We start from the raw sequence: 21028 nt of genomic DNA, 5'->3' as shown, positions 1-21028 counted from the left end.
CAGGGAGTAGAGGCACCAATATAAAATCGAATTGTTCTTCCCCTAGCTTTCTTATCTTGACTGTAGAGTCATGAGTAGCAGAAATAGTGTAGCTGCTGCACCTTGGAGCAGCAGGTGAGAGTTGGATGAATCCCAACCAAAGATGGATAAACAGCAGTGAAGAGGGTTCAGGTAAGCCCTCACACCTTGGGTGCTAGTCATCCCTGAACACCCCATCTACCCCATCTTAGCTATAAAGACATGGCTACTTGGGGAAATAGTCATTGCGGGCATCCAAGTACTATTGCTTCCACTGAACCTCTATTGAGCAAAGGGTTTGCTTTGGTCTCTAGAGTCTACATTTTAAAGGTTCTGTGGTCCAGATATATCAGTACTACACCCCTAAATTCTGGTAACCCTCATTTGGCCATCCTAAATTCAGAAGCCAGGCTCTCCAGTGGACAGCTAGCTACCCCAAATTCAAAATATTCTGTGGGTCCCCATGCCCACAACTATGGTACAGGAGCCCTCATTAATGTATTTGCTTTTCAATGCAAATAGCAAATCAAATAGCAAATCAAATAGCAAAAATCAAATAGCAAAGTAAGAAGATTTAGAACATAACATCCTATCTTAAACTTAGGGAGCAAAGACTGTATGAGAAATCTTAAGTTTCAGCTTCACCCCCTCCCCTCCATGTCCTCTTAGAATGAATGAGCTCTACTGTCACTCTTGCTAGTTAAGATGTGGTCAATGACCAGGAGTACTGGACTGCTCTCTGGAAAGTACGATCCTACAACTGTTGGCCATGTTCTCTGACCAGGAAGCTCTGAGTTTGTTGGTTGTTTTCCTCCCCAGGAGATGACTAGTGGATGCTATGTCTACTTTATCCTCTTGCTCTAAGATATCCATACAGTTTTTTTTTTTTTTTTTTTTTTTTTTTTTTTTTTAGGATTTCCTATGTTAGGACAGCTAGATGATGTAGTAGACAGCTCTAGAGTAAGGAAGCTCTGATTTGACCCTGGGCAAGGCACTTAACCCTGTTTGCTTCCAAAAAAAAATTTTTTTCATGTCTACACTCTTTTTTCAGTCACAACTTTTAGTTTTTAAATTTTTTTTCTCTTCAATCTATTTTCCAGACAGTGATTTTGCTATGAGACAATTTACATTTTCTTCTATGCTTTTCAGGCTTTTGACTTTAATATAACTTGTGGTCTCATGAAGTCATTGCTTTCTATTTAATCCACCCTAATTTTCAATTTGTTTGTTGCTTGGAATAGAATGTAGACTATATTTCTCTCCTTTGACCGGCAATCTCCTCTTACTCGCTACTGAAGATTTCATTCACACTAATGCATTCTTTTTAATATTCTGATTTCTTTTGGTTGTTTTGCTTGGATATATGAGTTTATTCTATCTGCCATTTGGGATGTTCTCACTAAGCTTCTGGAATATAGTCTACATTCTATTCTCCCTCCTAAGGAAGTATCAGGGAAGTGGCTTCAGTACCTCAGTGTATCCCTAGAAGCCCAAGGGGAAGAGGTAATCTTATAGAACCTGGTTTGCCAATAAAAACAGGAGTTGTGATACTGTACCAGAGAGTCTGCAAACAACCTTACGCTGGAGACCAGTGCAAGTGGGAGTTGGGATAAGGACACCCAAAGTCTATTGGGCTTCATGTTAGGTCCCATCTGTAATAAACACTGGCACTTTGCAGTTGTGGGGTTTCACTGGGGAAAAGCACCCAGGGTCCAGAACCAAAGTCCCTAACAGAGTGTTTGGGCAACTAGGTCCAGGAAAGAATTCAGTAACCCTCTTGACCTTATGGACTAGTGGAAGGTAACTAGCAAAGTGAGGATAACTCTTCCATTGGCTATGTCAGCTTCAGAAGTGAACTTGATGGAGGTAAATGCTTTGTAGAACTGCTTCAAGTCGGAGTTCACTCTCCGTCATGACCATATGTTCCTTGATATTAGGAGGAACTGACTCTACTTAGGTCTTTGCTATATTTTATCAGGAATAACCTTTTGTAAAAGCTCAGATATTAATTGGTTACTCCTCCAAGAGACATTTGGATATTTATAACATCATCTGTGTGCTATATTTGGTCAAACATTTAATTAATTTGCCCCTAAGAAACTACTCAATTTATTGAATTTTGAATCCTGCCTGCAGTTGCCTTGGCAACGTCAGACTAATATGGCCCACAGGTCAGCGGTTTCCTGCTTCTGTGTTAAATGATTACTGGGATGCTAATTCCTAGGTCAATGATATATGACTACTAATAGGCAATTGATGTTGGGGAGAACACAGTAGAATAGGGACTTGAGTCAACAGAATTAGTAGTTGCCCAAACTCCTTAGAAGTGTTCCTCAATCCCTGAGGGAAAGATGTAGCCAGCCTACCCTCTAGGACCAGGAATTGAGATAAGGACTTCCAGAGCTTATAAACACTATGGATTTATACTGAAAAGCAGAATTGTCCAAAAGTTAAGGAAATTTTCAAATTGAAATTGAATACTGCTGTATGAACTTGGTGTTATTTTTGTTCTTTAGTCATTCAATTCTGTCTTTTGGGGACCTACAAGGACTGACTATATTATCCTGGAGTTTTCTTAGCAAGATACTGTAATGATTTACCATTTCCTTCTCCAGCTCATTTTGCAAATGAAGAGTCTAATACAAAGAGGGATGGGGCAGCTAGGTGGTACAGTGGATAGTGCTCTGGCCCTGGAGTCAGGAGTACCTGAGTTCAAATCTGGCCTCAGACTCTTAATAATTACCTAGCTGTGTGGCCTTGGGCAAGTCACTTAACCCCACCCTTTTACCTTGCAAAAAAACCTAAAAAAAAAAACCAAAAATTAAAAAAAATTTAAAAAAAGAGACAAAGACAAACATGCTTCAGGGGCTTGGGAACTCATTTGGTTTATACATCATTAAAAAACTATGAGCTTCAATCAAGACTAGATTTAGAAAAACGGACTATTTCTCAAAGGGATATACAAAGCCAACAGGACAAAAGTACAGTCTCATGATAGAGAATTATAGAATGGGTCAAAACCTTTTGATCTCATTGCCAAATTGACTCAAAACAAGGAAATTTAGAACAAGTTTTAATTTTATATATTAGATATTTTTGAAGTGATGAGAAGTAGTAAGACAAAAATCAGCAAAGATCATCCAGATGGCTAACTACAATGGCCACTAACTTCTTCTGTTGTTTCCATCCCTAGTCGCCCCTTTTTTTCTGCCATAGTGGCTTCCCTTTTTCAATTCCAAAATGATTATGGGTACATATTGGATTGTGGAGGAAAGCCAGACTGAGTTTTTATAGCATTCATAACACATTCTTATACATTTCCTGCTCTTTGGTAAATCACCATCTTTTTGGGGGAAGAATGTTTGTTCTCCACTTTGGGTGACTGGACCAACCTAGCAACTCCAGGGGGGATGCCCTGGTCCCCATGCCTGGGTGCTGAGGGCACAGTATAATGTAAAAGATATGTTTCTTTGAGGAGCCCTTCCCTTTGGACTCTTCTACTTTTCTGACCTTTTACAAGTTGGGGGGGGCATTTCTTGCCCTATCCCCTACAATCAGTGATCATGATTACAAGTCCATGACAGAAAGAACATGTGTGCTTGTCCCCAGTGCCTTCTGTTTGCTGTTTTCTTCTTGCAGTAAGTTAGTAAGCAGTGTTTTTGAAAAAATGGATATTTCCAGCCTTGGAAGGAGCCTCCGTGAGAAGAGTTCCAGAGCTCCAAAATCAATTTCCAACCAAACTAAGGAAAAAAGAGCTTTTTGGAGAAGATGACCACCACCAGATCACCCTATAGCCAATCAGATCAGCTTTGGGTAACCAGGTAAGATAGGCAAGAATATAACCTCCCAAAGCATAGGAAACAAAGATGTTCCCAGGATTAGCCAAGGCTTAAGGTGTGACTATCCAGAGCTTTGAGGTAGTCTCTGTTCATACTGAGGTGGCTCATCTAATGACAAAAAAAGGCCCACCCACCTGAGGTCTAGTCCCTTCTGAAACTTGAAGGATGTGTTGAGACCATGCAGAACACCACACTTACCACCCTACCCTGCTGACCAGACATTTCCATAAGGATAAGGACAAGGATGTGGCTGGGGAGACAGCTACCCAAGCTCAGTGGTGCAGTATCCTCACTGAATATTCTTTATGCATTCTAGTTAAATAAACTCCTTTTGTTAATTTCTGAATGACCTACAAGTGCTTCTTTTTGTCCTAAAATCAAATCTGATCTAAAAGGATGCTTGCTGTCAACATCAAGCCATCCCACCCCATTCCCCTGCCCCTGCTAGCAGCAGATTTGAAGCTTATGTGAAATATAAATATCTGTTCAGCAGTCCCATTGAGGGTTTTGTTGTTGTTTTATTTTATTTTGTTTTTTAAACTTTTCTGAGAATACAATGACTAATGGGCCACTCTGAATCTTTTACATCACAAATAAAGGATTCTTTCTATGGTGGAAGAAATAAATTGCTATTGTATACCTGATATATTGTATATTAAATATCTTTTCCTAGAAGATATCTTTTAACTTGTATTTGGAGGTGATCTCATAATGTTGGGTTTTTTTTGTGTCTTTCATTCTCGAAGTAGTTCATGACATCAGGGAGGTGATGCCATGACAAACACCTGAACTGGTTTTGAGTGAGGGGGGCTGTGCTAAGTCATCTGCCTCACTTTCTCCTCCAGAGCCATCTGGATCCAGTGGCCAGATGTGGATCAGGATGACTGGAGATGGCCCTGGATGCAAGGCAATCAGGGTTAAGTGACTTGGCCAAGGTCACACAGCTAGCAAGTGACAAGTGTCTGAGGTTGGATTTGAGCTCTCTCCACCAGACTCCCAGATCAGTGCTCTATCCACTGCACCATTTTTGTTGTGAATTAGATGTAGAGATTTTCCATTAAGGAATCCTAAATTTGTCCTGAAGGTTTGCTTTTGAGTAAAGTCACAGTGAATCTGAAAGAGTGAAAGAGACCTGACCTTCCCCTCCCCCCCCAAACCCATCCTACCCCCACCCCCAGCCCATCCTACCCCCACCCTTGTTTGGAGTTCAATTCACTCAGGTTGAACTTGGTCCTTGCTCCTTGCTCCTTGCTCCTGGCAGGCCTGAGCCCAGTGATAATAATTATATTACTCAATGATTGGGCTAGCCTGATTTTTTTTATTAAAAGCTATTATTATGCATGTTAAAAAAAAAGCTTCACTACCTTTATGACTGTCTTCAGTTCCAGTTCATCTTGTTCTATCTTCTTCCTGGCCTTCTCCTTTTCTAGTCGATCTTCAGTAATGACCTGTTCAAACTCCCTTATCTGCAAAGACATTAATCAGATGTTACAGTTGGCCACACCACAGTCCTGCATTTTTAACCTAAAAGTCAATCCAGTGGACTTAATTGAATCTCGGGGATATGCCCACATCTTCCATGTCTCACCCACTTTTCAGCCCTTGCTATCTCTGACTGTCCCCATCACTCTGCTATTTTGTTGCTTCGCGTCTGTCTCTCCATGACAGATACAGGGTTTTCTTGGCAAAGATATTGGAGAGGTTTGCCATTTCCTACTCCAACTCATTTTACAGAGAAGGAAACTGAGGTAAACAAGGATAACTTGGCCAGGGTTATGCCGCAGTTAATAAACATCTGAGATCAAATTTGAACTCATGAATTTTAATCTTCCTGATTCCAAGCCCAGTGTACCACCTAGCTGCTGCTGCCTCCTCTTCCTCTTCTTCCTTTTCCTCCTCTTCTTCCTCCTCCTCCTACCTCTACCACCAATACTACTACCACCACCACCAGTCCAGCTCCCACTTCTAGTCCTACTACTACTACTACTACTACTACTGTCACCACCACCACCACTACCAATAGTATTATTCCTCTCTCCAAAGTCAGGCATGGCATAATCACTGGATCCAATAAATGGATTTTTTTTCCTGTTCTTTTGACTTTTCTGAAGTATTGCTTCCTCTCTGGGACACTGTTTGCTCCTGACTGGCTGCTCTTCTCTCCTCCTTTGCCGAGTCCTCATTTTCTTCTTGCTGCTTAGGTGGGGCTGTTGCCCGGAGTTCTGTCCTTGTCCTTATCTCTTTTATACCCTCTCCCTTAGTGACCCCATATGTTTGTCTGGCCTCAGTCATTACTAGTTCCCATAATCATTTTCAGTTTCCTCCCAGATCTGGGCTTCTACTTCCTCCTAGGCTCCTTACAAGCAACATGTCCAAAACTGAACACATCCTCTTCCTCATCTTCTCTATTTAAATGGCATCATAATTTCCCTGTCACCCAGGATGACAACTTAGAAGTCATCTGGCTTTTTTTCCATCCCTCGGCCCTCACATCTAATTGGTTCTAAGTCCTTTTGAATCAATTTCAGCACCTTTCTCATGGATATTTCTTCATTTCCATTGCCAAGGAAACCAATCTAGTTCAGAAGGCCCTTATTATTTTCTTTACCTAGACATTACAATATTGCTGTCACTACCTGACCACCTCCATGAAACTTCTCTGATCTTCCCAACTCCCTTTATCCCTCCCTCTTCAAGTATCCCAAATGACTTTAACTGGCTTGTCCCTTACATCTGTCTTATTCTCCATAGCATAGTCTATTTGAATACAGGTTAATTCTCCCTGCCTCCCTAGACCAAAAATTCCTTAGAGAACAGATTCAGTGTGATATCTGTCTTTGTGTCTCTAGTACCAAGTACAATTCTTTGCAGGGAGCATATGTTTACAAAATGTTTGTTGAATTCAATCTAAGAGATAAGCCTCTTACTGGAACTATACAAAAAACTGAGCTGTGAATAGAATAAAATTAAAGTTTTTTTCACTTAATGTTGAAAACTTTTCAATATGAGATTTTTTTAGTACTTGGCACATTGCATTAATAAATGAATGTTGATTGATCTTAAAATTTGAGATCATTGATGATTGAAATAGCAGAACATACTTATTTACTAGGTAATAAAATTGATTTAACAAAGATACCAGAACTTATCCAAATGAGGTTCTTCATAGAAGCCACAGACTTATACCTATGCTGACTTTAAACATTTCTGAACTCCTTTTGGTAAATGTCTTCAGAGTCAAATTATGATTCGCATGAGAAAAAGTCTCATATTCTAGTTATACCTCATCTGAAAAACTGAAAATATTATACAGTTTAATTGTCTGCCTTTTTCATCCAATCAATCTCTGCATTTTGGCTCCTTCTAAAAATCAACTCTACCTCTAAATGATATTTTGGCAACAGGTTTGCATTCAGATCTGGTTCCGTCTCTTACTACTCTGTCTAGCATTAAGTAATGGGACACTTCACTTGCAAAACTTTATGAGGAAGGGGTTGGACTAGGAGACTTGCAAGGGTCTCCTGCAGCTCTCCCTCTGTGATCCCATATGTAGCATGTTGTAAAGGCACTTTCAGAGATCCCTGAATGTTTGGAGCAAAGACAATGTCATTTTTAAAGGGTACAGTTCCCAAGGTGATGACTTTCAGGGAGACCACACTCATCTGGGGAGGCAGAAATTTTAGTACTTCTCATGTCACTCCCCCCCCAGACCATTTGGATAAACTCCAGGGATTCTAGGTCCTCCAGGATCAAGGACAAAATCCTCTGGCTTTTAAAGTCCTTTCTCCAACTCAACAATATTCTTCCCCCTTCTTCCCAGCCACGTACTCTGTGTTCCAGAGACCCTGCCTCCTGGCAACTCCTCAAGCCCCAAGCTCCATCTCCCCACACTGTCTCACTCTCAGAAAGCTCTTCCTACTCAACTCTGCCTCCTGACTGCCCTTGAGACCCCAACTTCCAGCAAGACCTTTCTCCATCCTCAGTGTCTTCCTTCAGTTCACTGCTTCCACTTTGTCTCATACCCAGCTCGTTTTTTCTTCCCCCATTAGACTGTGGGCTCCTCGAAGGCAGGGTTGTCTTTTACCTTTCTTTGAATCCCCAGTTTTTAATATAGGAGACAATACATGTTTAACTTGATTGACATTATGATTATGTCACATACCTAAAATTTATAAGAAGAGTAGAATTTCCTGAGGTCAAAACAGAATAATAAAAAATATTCTTTTTTTTTAAACCTCTGGTGAAGGTAATCTTTTCTTTCTACCAATAACTAGAGGCAGCATAAGTGGAAGGGATGTTTTGAGATTTTTGAGGCCACTGGAGACCTCTAATCCAAGTTCCCACCCCAGACAGGAATCCCAACCACTATCCCTGCCAGTGTTTTGTTTGTTTATTTTCATGGAGCTATTATCACTGTTCACAGGGAGTAACAGATCTAAACATACACTTCAAAAATATTTAGGAAAGGACAATTCTAGCCTATCATATACCAAAGAAACCAAACATACAGCAATGGACCACAGGGTGGGTCTCTTGGACTGCAGGCCAACCACGGGGCCATGGATCGGATGAGAACATCCATATGTACATCAACCCCTGTCATTCTGATCTTCAGTTACAACAAAATATAGCTTCTTTAGCCTGAGTAAATAGTATCTTCAACACTTAAAAATTTAATTCCTTTTTAAATGTATATCGATTTTGTTTGATTGTTTTTTTTCTGACCAGACCTCTGATTTCATAGGTCCTGGTGAAGCTTTTCTTTTTCCAACATAGTTTGGTACCTTCTCTGCACCTCAGCTTTAGAGTCTATAAATGGTAGATATAATAGTAGATACTGGTCTATAAATGGTAGATACAATACTTAAATTCCATGCCTTCCTGGATCCAAGGTCAGCTTTCCATTTACTACATTATGCTAACTTTTTGATTATTAAAATATAAATTCACTTTAAGCATTATAAATTTCATATTAGCTTTTTGTTGGTGTATTCTTTCAAGGGATGGATATTAATAGTCCAACTATTTTCATATGGGAAATTTTTTGATCTGTATTATTTTGTTCAGTTGTTTTTCAGTTGTGTCCAATTCTTCATGACCCCCTTTTAGGGTTTTTCTTGGCAAGGATACTGAAGTTGTTTTTCCATTTCCTTCTCCATTTCTTTTTACAAATGAGGAAACTGAGGCAAACAGGGTTAAGTGATTTGCCTAGGGTCACACAGCTAAATAAGTGTCTGAGGCCAGATCTCAATTCATGAAGATGAATAGTTCCATCTCCAGGCCTGGCACTCCCTTCACTGTACCACTTAGTTGCCCATTTGTACACAATGTCACAGAAATAACACTGGATTTAAGGTCCAAAGACCAAAGTTTTCAATCTAGCTCTGTCATTTCCTAGCTGAGGGATAGTTGCCAGGTTATTTCATGGTTTTAGAACTCAGTTTCCTCAACTCAGGTTGAGTGGGAGTTGGAATAGACCTAGAGTAGAGAAGACCTGGGCTAAGTCCAGGCTTGGAAGCTCACTAGCTCTTGTAAAAAGTATGATTTTTATATTGATTAATATGATTTGTGTAATGAACTTAAAAATTTAGCTTCTAGAGATCCTTTTCACAGGCAGACTCTAGAGCTGGGAAAATAGTGGAAACAAAGGACCAGATGTCATCCATCAATCAGGACCAGTCTTGCATTTCTCCCCTGTGTTAAGTGAAGTGAACTGGTATAACCTCTACTGTACTCAAGCAGAATAATGGGGTACCCTCAAAACTATACAATCAACTTAGCCATTCCCAAAGGACTTGAGGACACCTGTGCTGACCTACTTGGCTGTATCATTGTATTGTCCTGCATGGTAGGTTTGTCTTAGGAAGATCCTCAAATCTCAAAACTGATTTTCTATGACCTGCCTTCACTTTCCATTCCCACTTATGACCATGTATATATTCTCTGCCTGAACTACAACAAGGAGAAGCTCCAGGGAAAGAGTAATTCCATGATTTGCAAATCAGTTCCTTGCAAAAAAAAAAAAATTAGTAAACTGCTACCTGATTCCTGGCACTCAGACTCTGGCCTGTTCTGTCACACCCAGGTTGGAGGCTAGCTCAGTAAAAATTCTGTTAACACTGCATGCTCTCTAACTACCTTTGCATCTATCTCCCAAGGTGTTATGAGAATAATCACTATATAAAAGTTGTTATTTTATTATTAAATCTGGAAGGGGTTTTAGAAGAGTAGGTCGAATTTACATGGAATTTTAATGTTTGTAAAGCACTTTGCAATATTATCTCATTTTATCCTCATATCCTCATTGGGGGTAGAGTCTAACTCCTTTTTCCATTTGTATCCTCCACGCTCAATACAGTGCTTGGGCACATAGGAACTACTTAGTAATGTTTTAAAAACTCCTTCATTTAAGGTCATACCACCAATAAGAGACAAAACAAGAGACAGAATATGGGTCTTCATCCCACTCCAGGGCTCTTGGCATCACCATCCCACGATGGTTTGTTACCTGTTCTTCATTAATTTTCCAATAAAGCTTATTGTAAATCTATGACACATCAATTGCTAAATCTTATAATTGGATTATCATGTCTGGTCATTTGTGTTTTTTGGAGTTTTCTAAAATGAAAACTATCCAGGGAATCAGACTAGTTCAGACTAGTGCTCAAGCCTAAAATTTTTTTTTAATTTATTAACTGGAACAAAACCAGAATATCAAAATAGTATCTGAATCAAACAAATATTCAAGTGGTTGAATCTTTGTCCTTAATTTGGGCATATCCTTTGGCTTCACACCAAATGGAGGGCTAATTATTGTTAAGCAAGATTTTCCCTTTGGGCCCTGTTCATACCATTTAAAGCTAGTGGAAGTGATCCATAACCTATGAGGTGGCAGAAAGTCACCTTACTCACCTGTCCCTAGTTCTCCACCACAAGAAACTCCAGAACTAAGTGGTTTCCTCACTTCCTGGATCGGGAAAGGAGAAACCTCTAACTGGCAGGCTGTATAAGGCTTGCAAAATCATTTGTTCTGCCAAGGCAATCACAGGCTGAACTCAAAATTCAATAAATCTAGGAGCTTTTTAGAGGTGAAATAATTAAATGTTTGACCAAATATAGCAAGTTAATTTTTTTTTTTTTAGGTTTTTGCAAGGCAATGGGGTTAAGTAGCTTGCCTAAGGCCACACAGCTAGGTGATTAAGTGTCTGAGGTCGGATTTGAACTCAGGTACTCCTGACTCTAGGGCTGGTACTCTATGCACTGCACCACCTAGCCACCCCTGCAAGTTAATTTTTAGTTAATAATTTTAATGGCTTGTGAATGATGTTATAAATATCCAAATGGCCCTTGGCAGAAAAAAAAGTTCCCCACCCCTGACCTAGAGGCTCTATTCAAGTGAAGGGCTCCAAAAGAGAAGGGCATGACTATGAACAAAAAACTTATCTCTTCTCTGCTCTTGAGTAGAAAAGTATAGGGTTGTTACACCTACTGATCACAAGGAACAAGGATGAATCTTTGACAATTAGGGCTGAAGCTGCTGTGAGGTGTAGTGATGGCCTGTGAGCCCTTCTGGAGAGCTCCTGTTCCTTCCTCACCTGTTTGGCAAGATCCTGCAAGGTTGCCAAGTCACTGGCCTTCGCAGACTTAAGACTATTCAGTTCATTTTGTTTCATCTCTGTGTCTTTGTCATACTTTTCCATCCAGTACTCTAACTTCTCTTCCAGTTTCTATTTGAACAAAAAAAGAACCAATGAAGAAAATGAAGAAAAGGAAAAGAGATTCTGAGAAAGAAAAGTAACAGAAAACTGGAAAATGGAATGAAAACAACCAAGTACAAAACATTCCTGAGATTATTCTGGTTCAAATCTCTTGAATTCAAGTCAGTATCAGGCTAGGGTTCACAAGGTTTACAAAATGGTTCTAAAACTTTATTCCAAAATTATAGGGAGAAATTTGATCAATCTGTAAAAGATTTAGCTACTCTGATCAAGATAATGATCTGAGATAAATCTAAAGGATCCATGATGAAAAATGCTATCCACTTCCAGAGGGAGAACCTATAGACTATGAATGTATACTGAAACATCCTTTTTTTTACTTCCTCTATTCTTCTTGGGGTTTTCTTAATCATGTTTTCTTTTGCAGTTTAGCTAGTATTTCCATACTATGTTTTATGTGATTTTCATAGGCATAAGTAATATAAAATTGCTTATCTTCTGAGGGAAGGGGGGAGAAGAGGAGACAGAGGTTGTTAATTTAGAATTCAAATTTTTTTAAATGATTATTAGAAATTTTATATGTAATTGGGAAATATTTAATGAAATAATTTTTTTTTTCTAACATCAAAGTTTTAGATCATTGTTCAGGAGCTTCAAACATATGGTTCAGTACCATTTCCTTGGGTTCAATATATATTAAGCTAAATACCCAGGATGAGATGTCAGAACAGCCTATTATTTGGGGTTGTGTGTGTGTGAGAGAGAGTGTGTGTGTGTGTGTGTGTGTGTGTGTGTGTGTGTGTGTGTGTGTTAGGTCTGGGCTAGCCAGTACTGTAACATGTTCTTTTGAGTCAAAGGAATGGATGCTCACAAACTGACAATAAACTAGATCTGTTGGTCACAAGGTCATAAAAAGATAGACAGATACTGTGCAATGCACCCAATTTTCCAATGAGATTTGAAAGAAGGAAGAAAAGGAGTTAAAGAAATTAAAATGGCAAAGAGACAATATATGACAAGGGGGTTTAGAGAGGGTCATAACAAAAAAAAGAAAGGGAAAAGTTGAGGAGTTTGTCAATAGACCATTGACCCTGGAGTCAGGAAGATCTGAGTTAAAATTTGACCCCAGACCCTTGCTAGCTGTGTGATTCCTGGGCAAGGCACTTAACCCTCAATGCTTTAAAAAAAAAGGAAAAGAAAATGGGCTAAATGCCTAGAGGAAAAAAACCTGATGAAATGGATCTTGAATTCTACAGCTCTCTGAGTACAAGAATCCAAAAACCAATTCCTTCAGGATGATTTCAAAATTGTGTCTTTAATCTGTAAAAAAAAAAAAATTAAAAATGGAAAAAAATGAACTTTGAGGGAATGCTAAGAAGAGCAAAAAAGAATTTTGGTTTTAAAAAAACTAATGAAGAAAAGAAAAGTGTCAAGGAAGAGATAAGACTACTCCTGGGGCAGAAGGGATAACAAATAAAGAGAAGGGATCCCTGATCAATTCTTGTTTTATTTCTGATTTCTCTGCTAGGGACAACAAATTTTGAGCTGAGAAGGAAAAAGGAAAAAATGACTAATTTTGAGTTGAAATCTAAGATTTGAGTACGAAATTAATAACAAAGCCTCTAGCCATCTTTGATTTATTGCTATTAATAGGCCCAGAAGGATAACATGAAAGATAATCTGTGAAAACTGGCATTTGGATTATTGTATTGCCATTAATTTCTAAAAAATCATAGAGACTAGAGACCAACAGGACTGAAGAAGAAATGTCCTAGTTTTCTTTAAAAAAGTGAGAGACTAGAGACTCCAAATGACAGACCAGTGAACTTGACTTAATTCCCAACAAAATAGTAGACTATGTTATTAAAGGGATGATTAATGAGCATCTAGAAAAGAAAATAGTGATTACAAAGAACTAACATGGTTTAATCAAAAACAGGTCATCAAAGGTTGACTTGATTTCCTTTGTTTTGATGAAGAAAATACTATAGATAGAGATTACCTTCTAGATTGCAGGGGAAAGATCTGACAAAGTCTTATACTATTCTTGAAGAAAAGATAAAGAAAAGTAGGCCAGACAAGAGTCCAGTTATGTAGGGGTTAGTTTTGCATGACTGTGCATATTTATTACAAGGGTTTCTGTTTTTTCTTTTCCAATGGAGTGTAGGATGTGGGAGAGCATAAAAACAAGTGTTTGTTAACTGAAACAAATATAAAGAGATTATTTTGCTAAGAAATCCACAAGACAATAGGTTCTAGAAATAAACATAATTTAAAAATTTTGAAATAAGGGAGAAAGTTCAATTAGATGTATTCAAAACTGTTTGCCTGGACAGAACCAAAGAATAGTCATAAATGGTTCAATGTCAGCTTAAAAGGAGGCCTGTTACTAATGGACCTGGTCTCTGTGCTTAGATTTGACTCTCTATTATGGATCATTTTCTTCAGTGAGCTGAATAAGAATTTAGTTGATGTATTTATCATATTTTCAGATGACACAAAGCTAGGAGGGAGTAATAACACATTAGATGTTGGAACCATAATATAAAAGGGATCTTGACAGCATATAGAATGTTTAGCCTAATTTATTAAAGAAAAAAATCTAAATTCTTACATATGAGTCCAGAAAGCTAACTTTATAAGCATAAAATGGGGTAAGCATAACTAGACAGCAGTTCATTTAGGGAAAAAAAATAAGGATGAGAGTTTAAAATATGTGAGATTACAGAATATGGATTTGAATATTGGTCCTGTTCCCATCTGTATGACCATGTTGGGTAAATCACTTCATTTATCTGTGCTTCAGTTTTTCCATCTGTGTGGTTGTGTCTAATTCTTCATGACCAGACCCCATTTGAAGTGGCTTACCATTTCCTTCTTCAGCTCATTTTACAGATTAGGAAACTGAGGCACACAAGGTTAAGTGACTTGCCTAGGGTCACACCGCTGAGACCAGGTTTAAACTCACAAAATGAGTCTTCCTTACTCCAGGGCTAGTACTTTATCGACTGCCTCAGCTGGAGAAAATTCAAAGGGGAGTGGTTGATAAAACCGTATTCTTTTTTGAAAAAGAGAAGACTTATTTGGAGCAGAGAGTGGAAATGATAGCTGTGGTCATGTAAGGGTAAAGTTATAATTTATTGGAAGAAAGATAACACTTCCTATTCTTGATCCCAAAAGTAGAACCAAAATCAATCAGTGGGGTCACAGAAAGGCAGACTGAGGTCTGCTACAAGAGGTAGGAGGGACTTTCTTCAAAGTAATATAATCTAACTCCTTAATTTTGGTTAAGGACATGAAGATCCAGAGACATTCAATGACCTGCTAATGATTAAAGACCCTATAATGTGTAATGAGCTGCTTTGGAATGTGCCAGATTTTCCCTATCTAGAGGTCTTCACAATATTTTTAGAAGTTATTCTTGGAGAGGTTCCTGATTACTCTGAAATTCTAGAATTCTCTTCCTATAATACATCCTCCATAGCTCTTCTCAATTTTCTCAGACACCCTTTAATTTCTAGACCTTGTACTGGAGAAGGTCTTTCCCACAGGTAGACAGAAATGAGTTAGATGTCAATAAACCCAATTATTTGCTCTATAATTATCATAATGAAGCCTCTTGAAGTGCTCCTGTTGGTTTGATCACATAGGCTTCTAAGTTTTGGAAAATATTAAAAGGCCCTTGTCTGTCTTGTAATTAGTCTTCTCAAGGACTAATTTAAATAATTTGAGCTACCAACCTGCTGCTCTTTCTTGAGGAAGGCTTCAACTTCTAGGTGGACCTGAACCTCTTCATCGATTTTAAGTTTCAGTTTCTGTGAATAGAATAGACAAGGAGATGTCTGAGGTTTTCACTGGCAAATTATGAGTTTTGGTTGGGAAAAGGATAGACATGAAGTGGTGATATATGTAAGCTTCTCATCTTTCAATCATGTAATCCCAAAGTCTCACCAACAGAGGCTGGAATGACTCTTAGAAAAGGAAAAAAAAAGGATAGTTGCTTTGCTGACATGGAAAGAAAAAAAGTGGAAGAATTAAGAAAGCAATGTCAATTTGTGAGGATATCATACCAACATAGATTAAGCAGAAAGGGGATTAAGGCTCTGATAACAGCCTACAGGCTACATAAATAAATATTAAAATCCAGAGAAAAGGAATATGTCCATCATCTTGGAAAATCAAACATCAGGTAAGCAGTGGTATCTAAGGTTACCTACAACTGGATTTCACACTCTTTGTAGGGGGTCACGTTCTTATACCACAGGTTTTCAAACAGCTAATCATTGTCCTCCCTTCAACACCATGGTCTTTCCTTTTGGTTATTTCTGTCTGTGGTTTAAGACTGGACTTCCATGACTCTGGAAGAGAGGGTGAGGCTGACAACTTTGGACAGCTCTGCCTCACTTTAATCAACCATGATTTCATAGGTCCTCTTCAGAATGAAGGACACAACAACCACCATGACTTACATCTTGAATTCTTGTGCTTATAAATGATTAGAAGGAAGGAGATCACTGTGAACTTGTCAGAGTTCACAGAAATATTAAGAAGTCCTGCCTGGGTGTCACACAAGCTAGCAAGTATCTGAGGCTAGATTTGACCTCAGGTCCTCCTGACTCCAGGGCTGGTGCTCTATCCACTGTACCACTTAGCTTCCCCTAGTCTGCGAATCCTACTACAAATGTGTAGCCATGTGTAGCCACTTTGCTCTGTCCTTATTCCTCTATAAGGAATCAAAGGTGTGGTTTTATAAAATAAGGATAAACCAACATCCAGAGTCATTAGATTGAAGCAGGATATTCTGGTTCTAGTTCATCATCATCTCTGCTCTCTCAGGTTTGCAACCCAAAGCCTGTCTTCAGGTAAATGAGGGACTTGAGGAATGTAGCAAACAATTCAGTTGTACATCCACCTCCAACAAATGAGCGGCTACTTAACTTGCATTGGCTCATGCAGACATGCTTAACTTACCTCAATCTCTTCCAGCAAGGCCTCTTCATCTTTGCTGCATTTTTTCTGGGTCTGGGCAATCTGCAGATTGGTATTTTTCTTCACATATCGGCTCTCCATATTAGTTTTTGCCTTCAATTCTTGCAGCTGGTCCTTGAGATGTGCAATATATTCATTCCGACCCTGAAGGGGAGATAAGACTTTTAGTTGGGAAATACTCTCTTGGATAGATCGAAGTTGTATCAAAGGATCTGTAATTTTCTCTGTCTTTTTCAGTGTTGAACCCCATCAGTTAAATCTCTCTCTTTCTCTTCTTTGGGTATGGCTCCCACTCCATTGCCTCTTTTTAACTGGATTTCCTGTAAGTACCTCAGACTAGCAATGGCCTGTGGTTAACACTGTATAAGGTAAATTAAAATAAATAAATTAAAATAAAATAAAATATTCTTGTGCTATGCCCTGAGGATTAGATTTAAAGTTTCCAAGAGGAAGCCCAAAAGGAATGAAGGTCCAGCATTACCAGCTTAAGATTCATTCTTGGGGGTGAAGGGTACAGGGAGAGGTGGTAGAGGTAGGGCTTCCATTTGTCCTTCCAATCCTCATGCTTGATAAGCCTAAACAGCTTTGCTCCTGAGCTCTGATCCCCTTGTGTTGGCTGCCTCTTTCTGTCTACACTTCAGTTCTATCTGGTCTATGTGTCTACTTAAGGTCTCCCCTTCCTCAGTTCTTTGCCTTGCTTACATCTGTATGTCTCATCAGGAGCTGCATTCCTCTTAGAACCCAATTTCCTCCTGGACTGACTAAAATTGACTTTGAAAAGTCATCAGGTTGGAGGAGCAGAGGAGGAAGAAGAGGATGGATAATTCTGATCGAGGCAGCATTTCCTTTCTATTTCACTCAGGAGATCTGTTTATTTCCTAAAGGGATCACCTGAAGTAGTCACATTATTACCATTACTTAAACATCTCATTATTGACCCCTTTTAAAAAATAATGTCCTTTATTTTTTTAAAAGAAACAAAATTTTTTTTAATCTATATCATCTTTTGTTAATTTTCTAGGTGCAAGATGAAACCTCAGAGTTGACTTGATTCATATTTCTCCTATCATTAATGATTTTAAGTTAAAAATGATTAATAGCTTACTTATTGAAAATTAATAAGTTAATAACTTATTCTATTTATTGAGAATTTTGTTACTATCTTTTGACCACTTAACATTTTGGAAAATGACTTTAGGTATTGAGTACTTGGCTGAGTTCTTTGAGCTGTCTTAGATAGCAGATATACTTAGTGTTTTAATAATATATGAAAAACTGACTATGGGGGAAAAACAACTTTGTGCTATGGAGAGAGAATTTTGAAAATAACTATTTAGAAATATTTTACCAGCTATAAAGTGAGGGGATTGAGATTTTTGAGGTCCTTTCCAGCCCAGTCTTTATGATCTTATGAAATGGTATGTGATTTTATTGCCAAAAAACATGTGTCACGTGTAAAAACTCTCATACCCATTTTAAAAGTTTGGAAACAATTTCCTAACTTGTTTAGAAATATTCTAAATGAAGAATTTCCATGAATTGCAAGCCAAATTGTTAAAAAATATAAAAATTCAAGAATAATTATTGACATTGGGAAAGATAGAGCCAACAATGTAGTTTTTCCACTGGAAGCTATCTTTGTGAGTTGCCTTTTTCAGCCTAGTCAATTATTCAAATCAAGTAATGAAGTAAGCTAAACTTAGAATTATGTGCATGAATACAATTTATAAATAAATACATAGAGAGATGTTCTTCTTTTGGTTTTCAATCAGTTGTGACCCCATTGAGGGTTTTCTTGGCAAAGATACTGTGGTGGTTTGCCATTTCTTTCTCTAGCTTATTGTACAGATGAGGAACAGAGGTAAACAGGGTTAAGTGTCTTGCAGCTAATAAGTATCTGGGGTTGTATTTGAATTCTAATTTGTCAGGTCTTTATATAATAATTTTTTTTATTTATAAATTATCTTGTTTGAACTACTTTGTCTTCTGGTACCACCTTTATTGTTTGACTTTCATCTTTTTTATTGATTAAGGTTATCAAGAAGGATAACAAGCTGATCACTTCTAATCTCATCACCAAGCACTAACTCAGCTTTGGCTATTTCAGCACCTCTTCAGCCTCCTCTCTGCTCTGACTGGAGGGCTGGAGTGTGGAGCACTAAACATCTTCCAAAGCTTTCCTTAATAGAGGGAAGAATCCAGACTGCAGTTCCTTCCACTTTAAATCTGCAGCTCTGGTAAACTCCAAGCCAGGTCCCCCTCTAGTTTTCTTTCCCACTGCAGTTTCCCCCAGTTTTCCCCCAGTTCCAGATAATTTTGTAGTTCTTCCCCGCCCCCACTAGATTGTAAGCTCCTTGAGGGCAGGGACTGTGTTTCTTTTGCTCATTTGCATCTCATTTGCTAGCACATAGTAAGTATTTACATAAATGTTTATTGAATTGTATTGACTATACAATATGGCTTTATTTTCCATATTGCACTCCACTATTTCTTCTTTATTGTCTTTAATCAGGTCATATGTTGTTTTCTACGAGAGTACTAGCTAAATTTTTGACATCATTTTTCAATTTTCAACAAGATGCTACTGCCATTTTGGGATCTGACATTTGTCATTAGGGATATTTCAAGATAGTTCCACCTTTCTTCCTCTGCTATTTCCTAAGGCAACAACCAGAGCCTAGAAGCACAAGTTCAGAAATTCAGAACTTGAAGGAATCTCAGAGATAATCAAATTCAACTCCCTCACTTATAGATGAAGAACTGAAGTCCAGAGAGGTTGCCCAAGGTCCCCAGGTAGTGAGTAGAAAAGCCAGGATCTAAATCAAAGTCCAATTATTCCAAACCTAATATACTTTCTACTGTACCATACTGTTTCCCATGCTATTAAATACCAGTCCTGAAATATTTTTACACTATCAACTGTTGAGGGAGAATTTGCTTGTTAACCATGGCTATAGTGTAAACAAAGAAAAAATACTGACCCATTTGTTTAGGAAAAAAGACAACTTAGAAATAGATGAATAATTAGGCCTTTCCTATAGTAAACAGTAATAATATGTGTAGATAAAGTAAATAGCAAACATTCTAAGTAGTGTAAGCCATATCTAATATGTAGTGATTATGTAGTATATATGTAAAATACATGTACATAAGTAGGATCCTGAACAACCTCTCTGTATATCTATAAATAGATATGTAATATAATAAATTATTATGGTTTTATATGCCATATATGTATATGTATATTTATATACATATATGTATATGAATGTGTACGTGTATGGGTGAGTATCTAAGAAGCAGCATTATTTGTGATGGGGATAAACTTGCCATCTTTCCAGTAACATCAGGGATAAATCAACTGCTACTATTTGATACAGTGCTAACAATAAGACTAGAAAGACTACAAAAGAGATTGGGGGGCAGCTAGGTGGCACAGTGGATAGAGCACCGGCCCTGGAGTCAGGAGGACCTGAGTTCAAATCTGGCTTAGCTGTGTGACCTTGGACAACTCACTTAACCTCATTGCCTTAAATAAAAAAAAAGAAAAGAGATTGAACAAATAAGTGTAAGCAAAGAAGAAACAAAATTATGACTTTTTACATACATACACACACACACACACACACACACACACATGCATGCAATTCAATTCTCTCCCAAGTCACCCCCTTGCACTATCAACTCTCTCCTCTTTCCTTCATCTCGACCCTTGGTAAACCAGTTCAACTCTGCTAACCTCCACTCTTGAATTTCTTTAGTATATTGTTGACTGTGCCCCTCCAAGCATCATTCTTGGATCACTTTCATTTGCCACCTTTGTTTCTACTCACATTCTGCTGAACAACAGTGGAGAAAAATCATGAAACCTCCACTTCACATTTACATGATATAACCTCAACTAGCCCCTCACTGCAGCTTGGCAACCCTCATATATCTCCCGTATCATTTCACTCCCCCACATCAACTCTTCAACCTCTTCAAACCTCTCATAGCTCTCCTTCCCCAACCCTCTCAGATGAGAACCTTGACTCATTTTTTTTTAGGTTTTTCAAGGCAATGCAGTTAAGTGGCTTGCCCAAGGCCACACAGCTAGGTAATATTAAGTGTCTGAGGCTAGATTTGAACTCAGGTACTCCTGACTCCAAGGCCAGTGCTCTCCTCCTTGACTCATATTTTAAAAAACTTGAATCAATCAGATAACTTCTGCCACCTTCTCCTCCTTCAGCCCTCTCTCATGATGAGGTGGCCTTACTCCTTGACAAGGTGTACTATTCCTTCTTGCTCAGGAAGCCTCTTTCCATCCTGTCTCCTCAAACTTGTTTTCCTCACTTATTTTCAATCTCTTCTTGTCTACTGGCTCATTCCCTACTATCTACTGTCAAATTATTTTGGTGGCACCCTGTTTTCCAGAACTATGGCCCAGCTAGCAGAATAACAATCATCTTTTGCCCCTGGAATAAT

The 21028-nt window shown here is 38.4% G+C and overlaps 1 protein-coding gene across 4 annotated transcripts in view; it reads right to left on the bottom strand.

Moving 5' to 3' along the window:
* DRC9 (dynein regulatory complex subunit 9) overlaps positions 1-21028 on the bottom strand; it is a 96823-nt gene that overhangs the window by 1043 nt on the left and 74752 nt on the right. For all 4 annotated transcript variants that reach the window (XM_074214722.1, XM_074214724.1, XM_074214723.1 and 1 more), the window contains exons 7-10: positions 16547-16708; positions 15316-15390; positions 11453-11584; positions 5222-5323 (exon numbers count right to left, since the gene is read on the bottom strand). In XM_074214722.1, coding sequence (XP_074070823.1) covers positions 5222-5323; positions 11453-11584; positions 15316-15390; positions 16547-16708 — 471 coding nt within the window. The remainder of the gene's footprint in view (positions 1-5221; positions 5324-11452; positions 11585-15315; positions 15391-16546; positions 16709-21028) is intronic.

Source organism: Macrotis lagotis, chromosome 1 (genome assembly GCF_037893015.1).
Source record: "Macrotis lagotis isolate mMagLag1 chromosome 1, bilby.v1.9.chrom.fasta, whole genome shotgun sequence".
In the NCBI taxonomy this organism is placed as follows: domain Eukaryota; kingdom Metazoa; phylum Chordata; class Mammalia; order Peramelemorphia; family Peramelidae; genus Macrotis; species Macrotis lagotis.
This window is presented reverse-complemented; position numbering and strand designations above follow the sequence as displayed.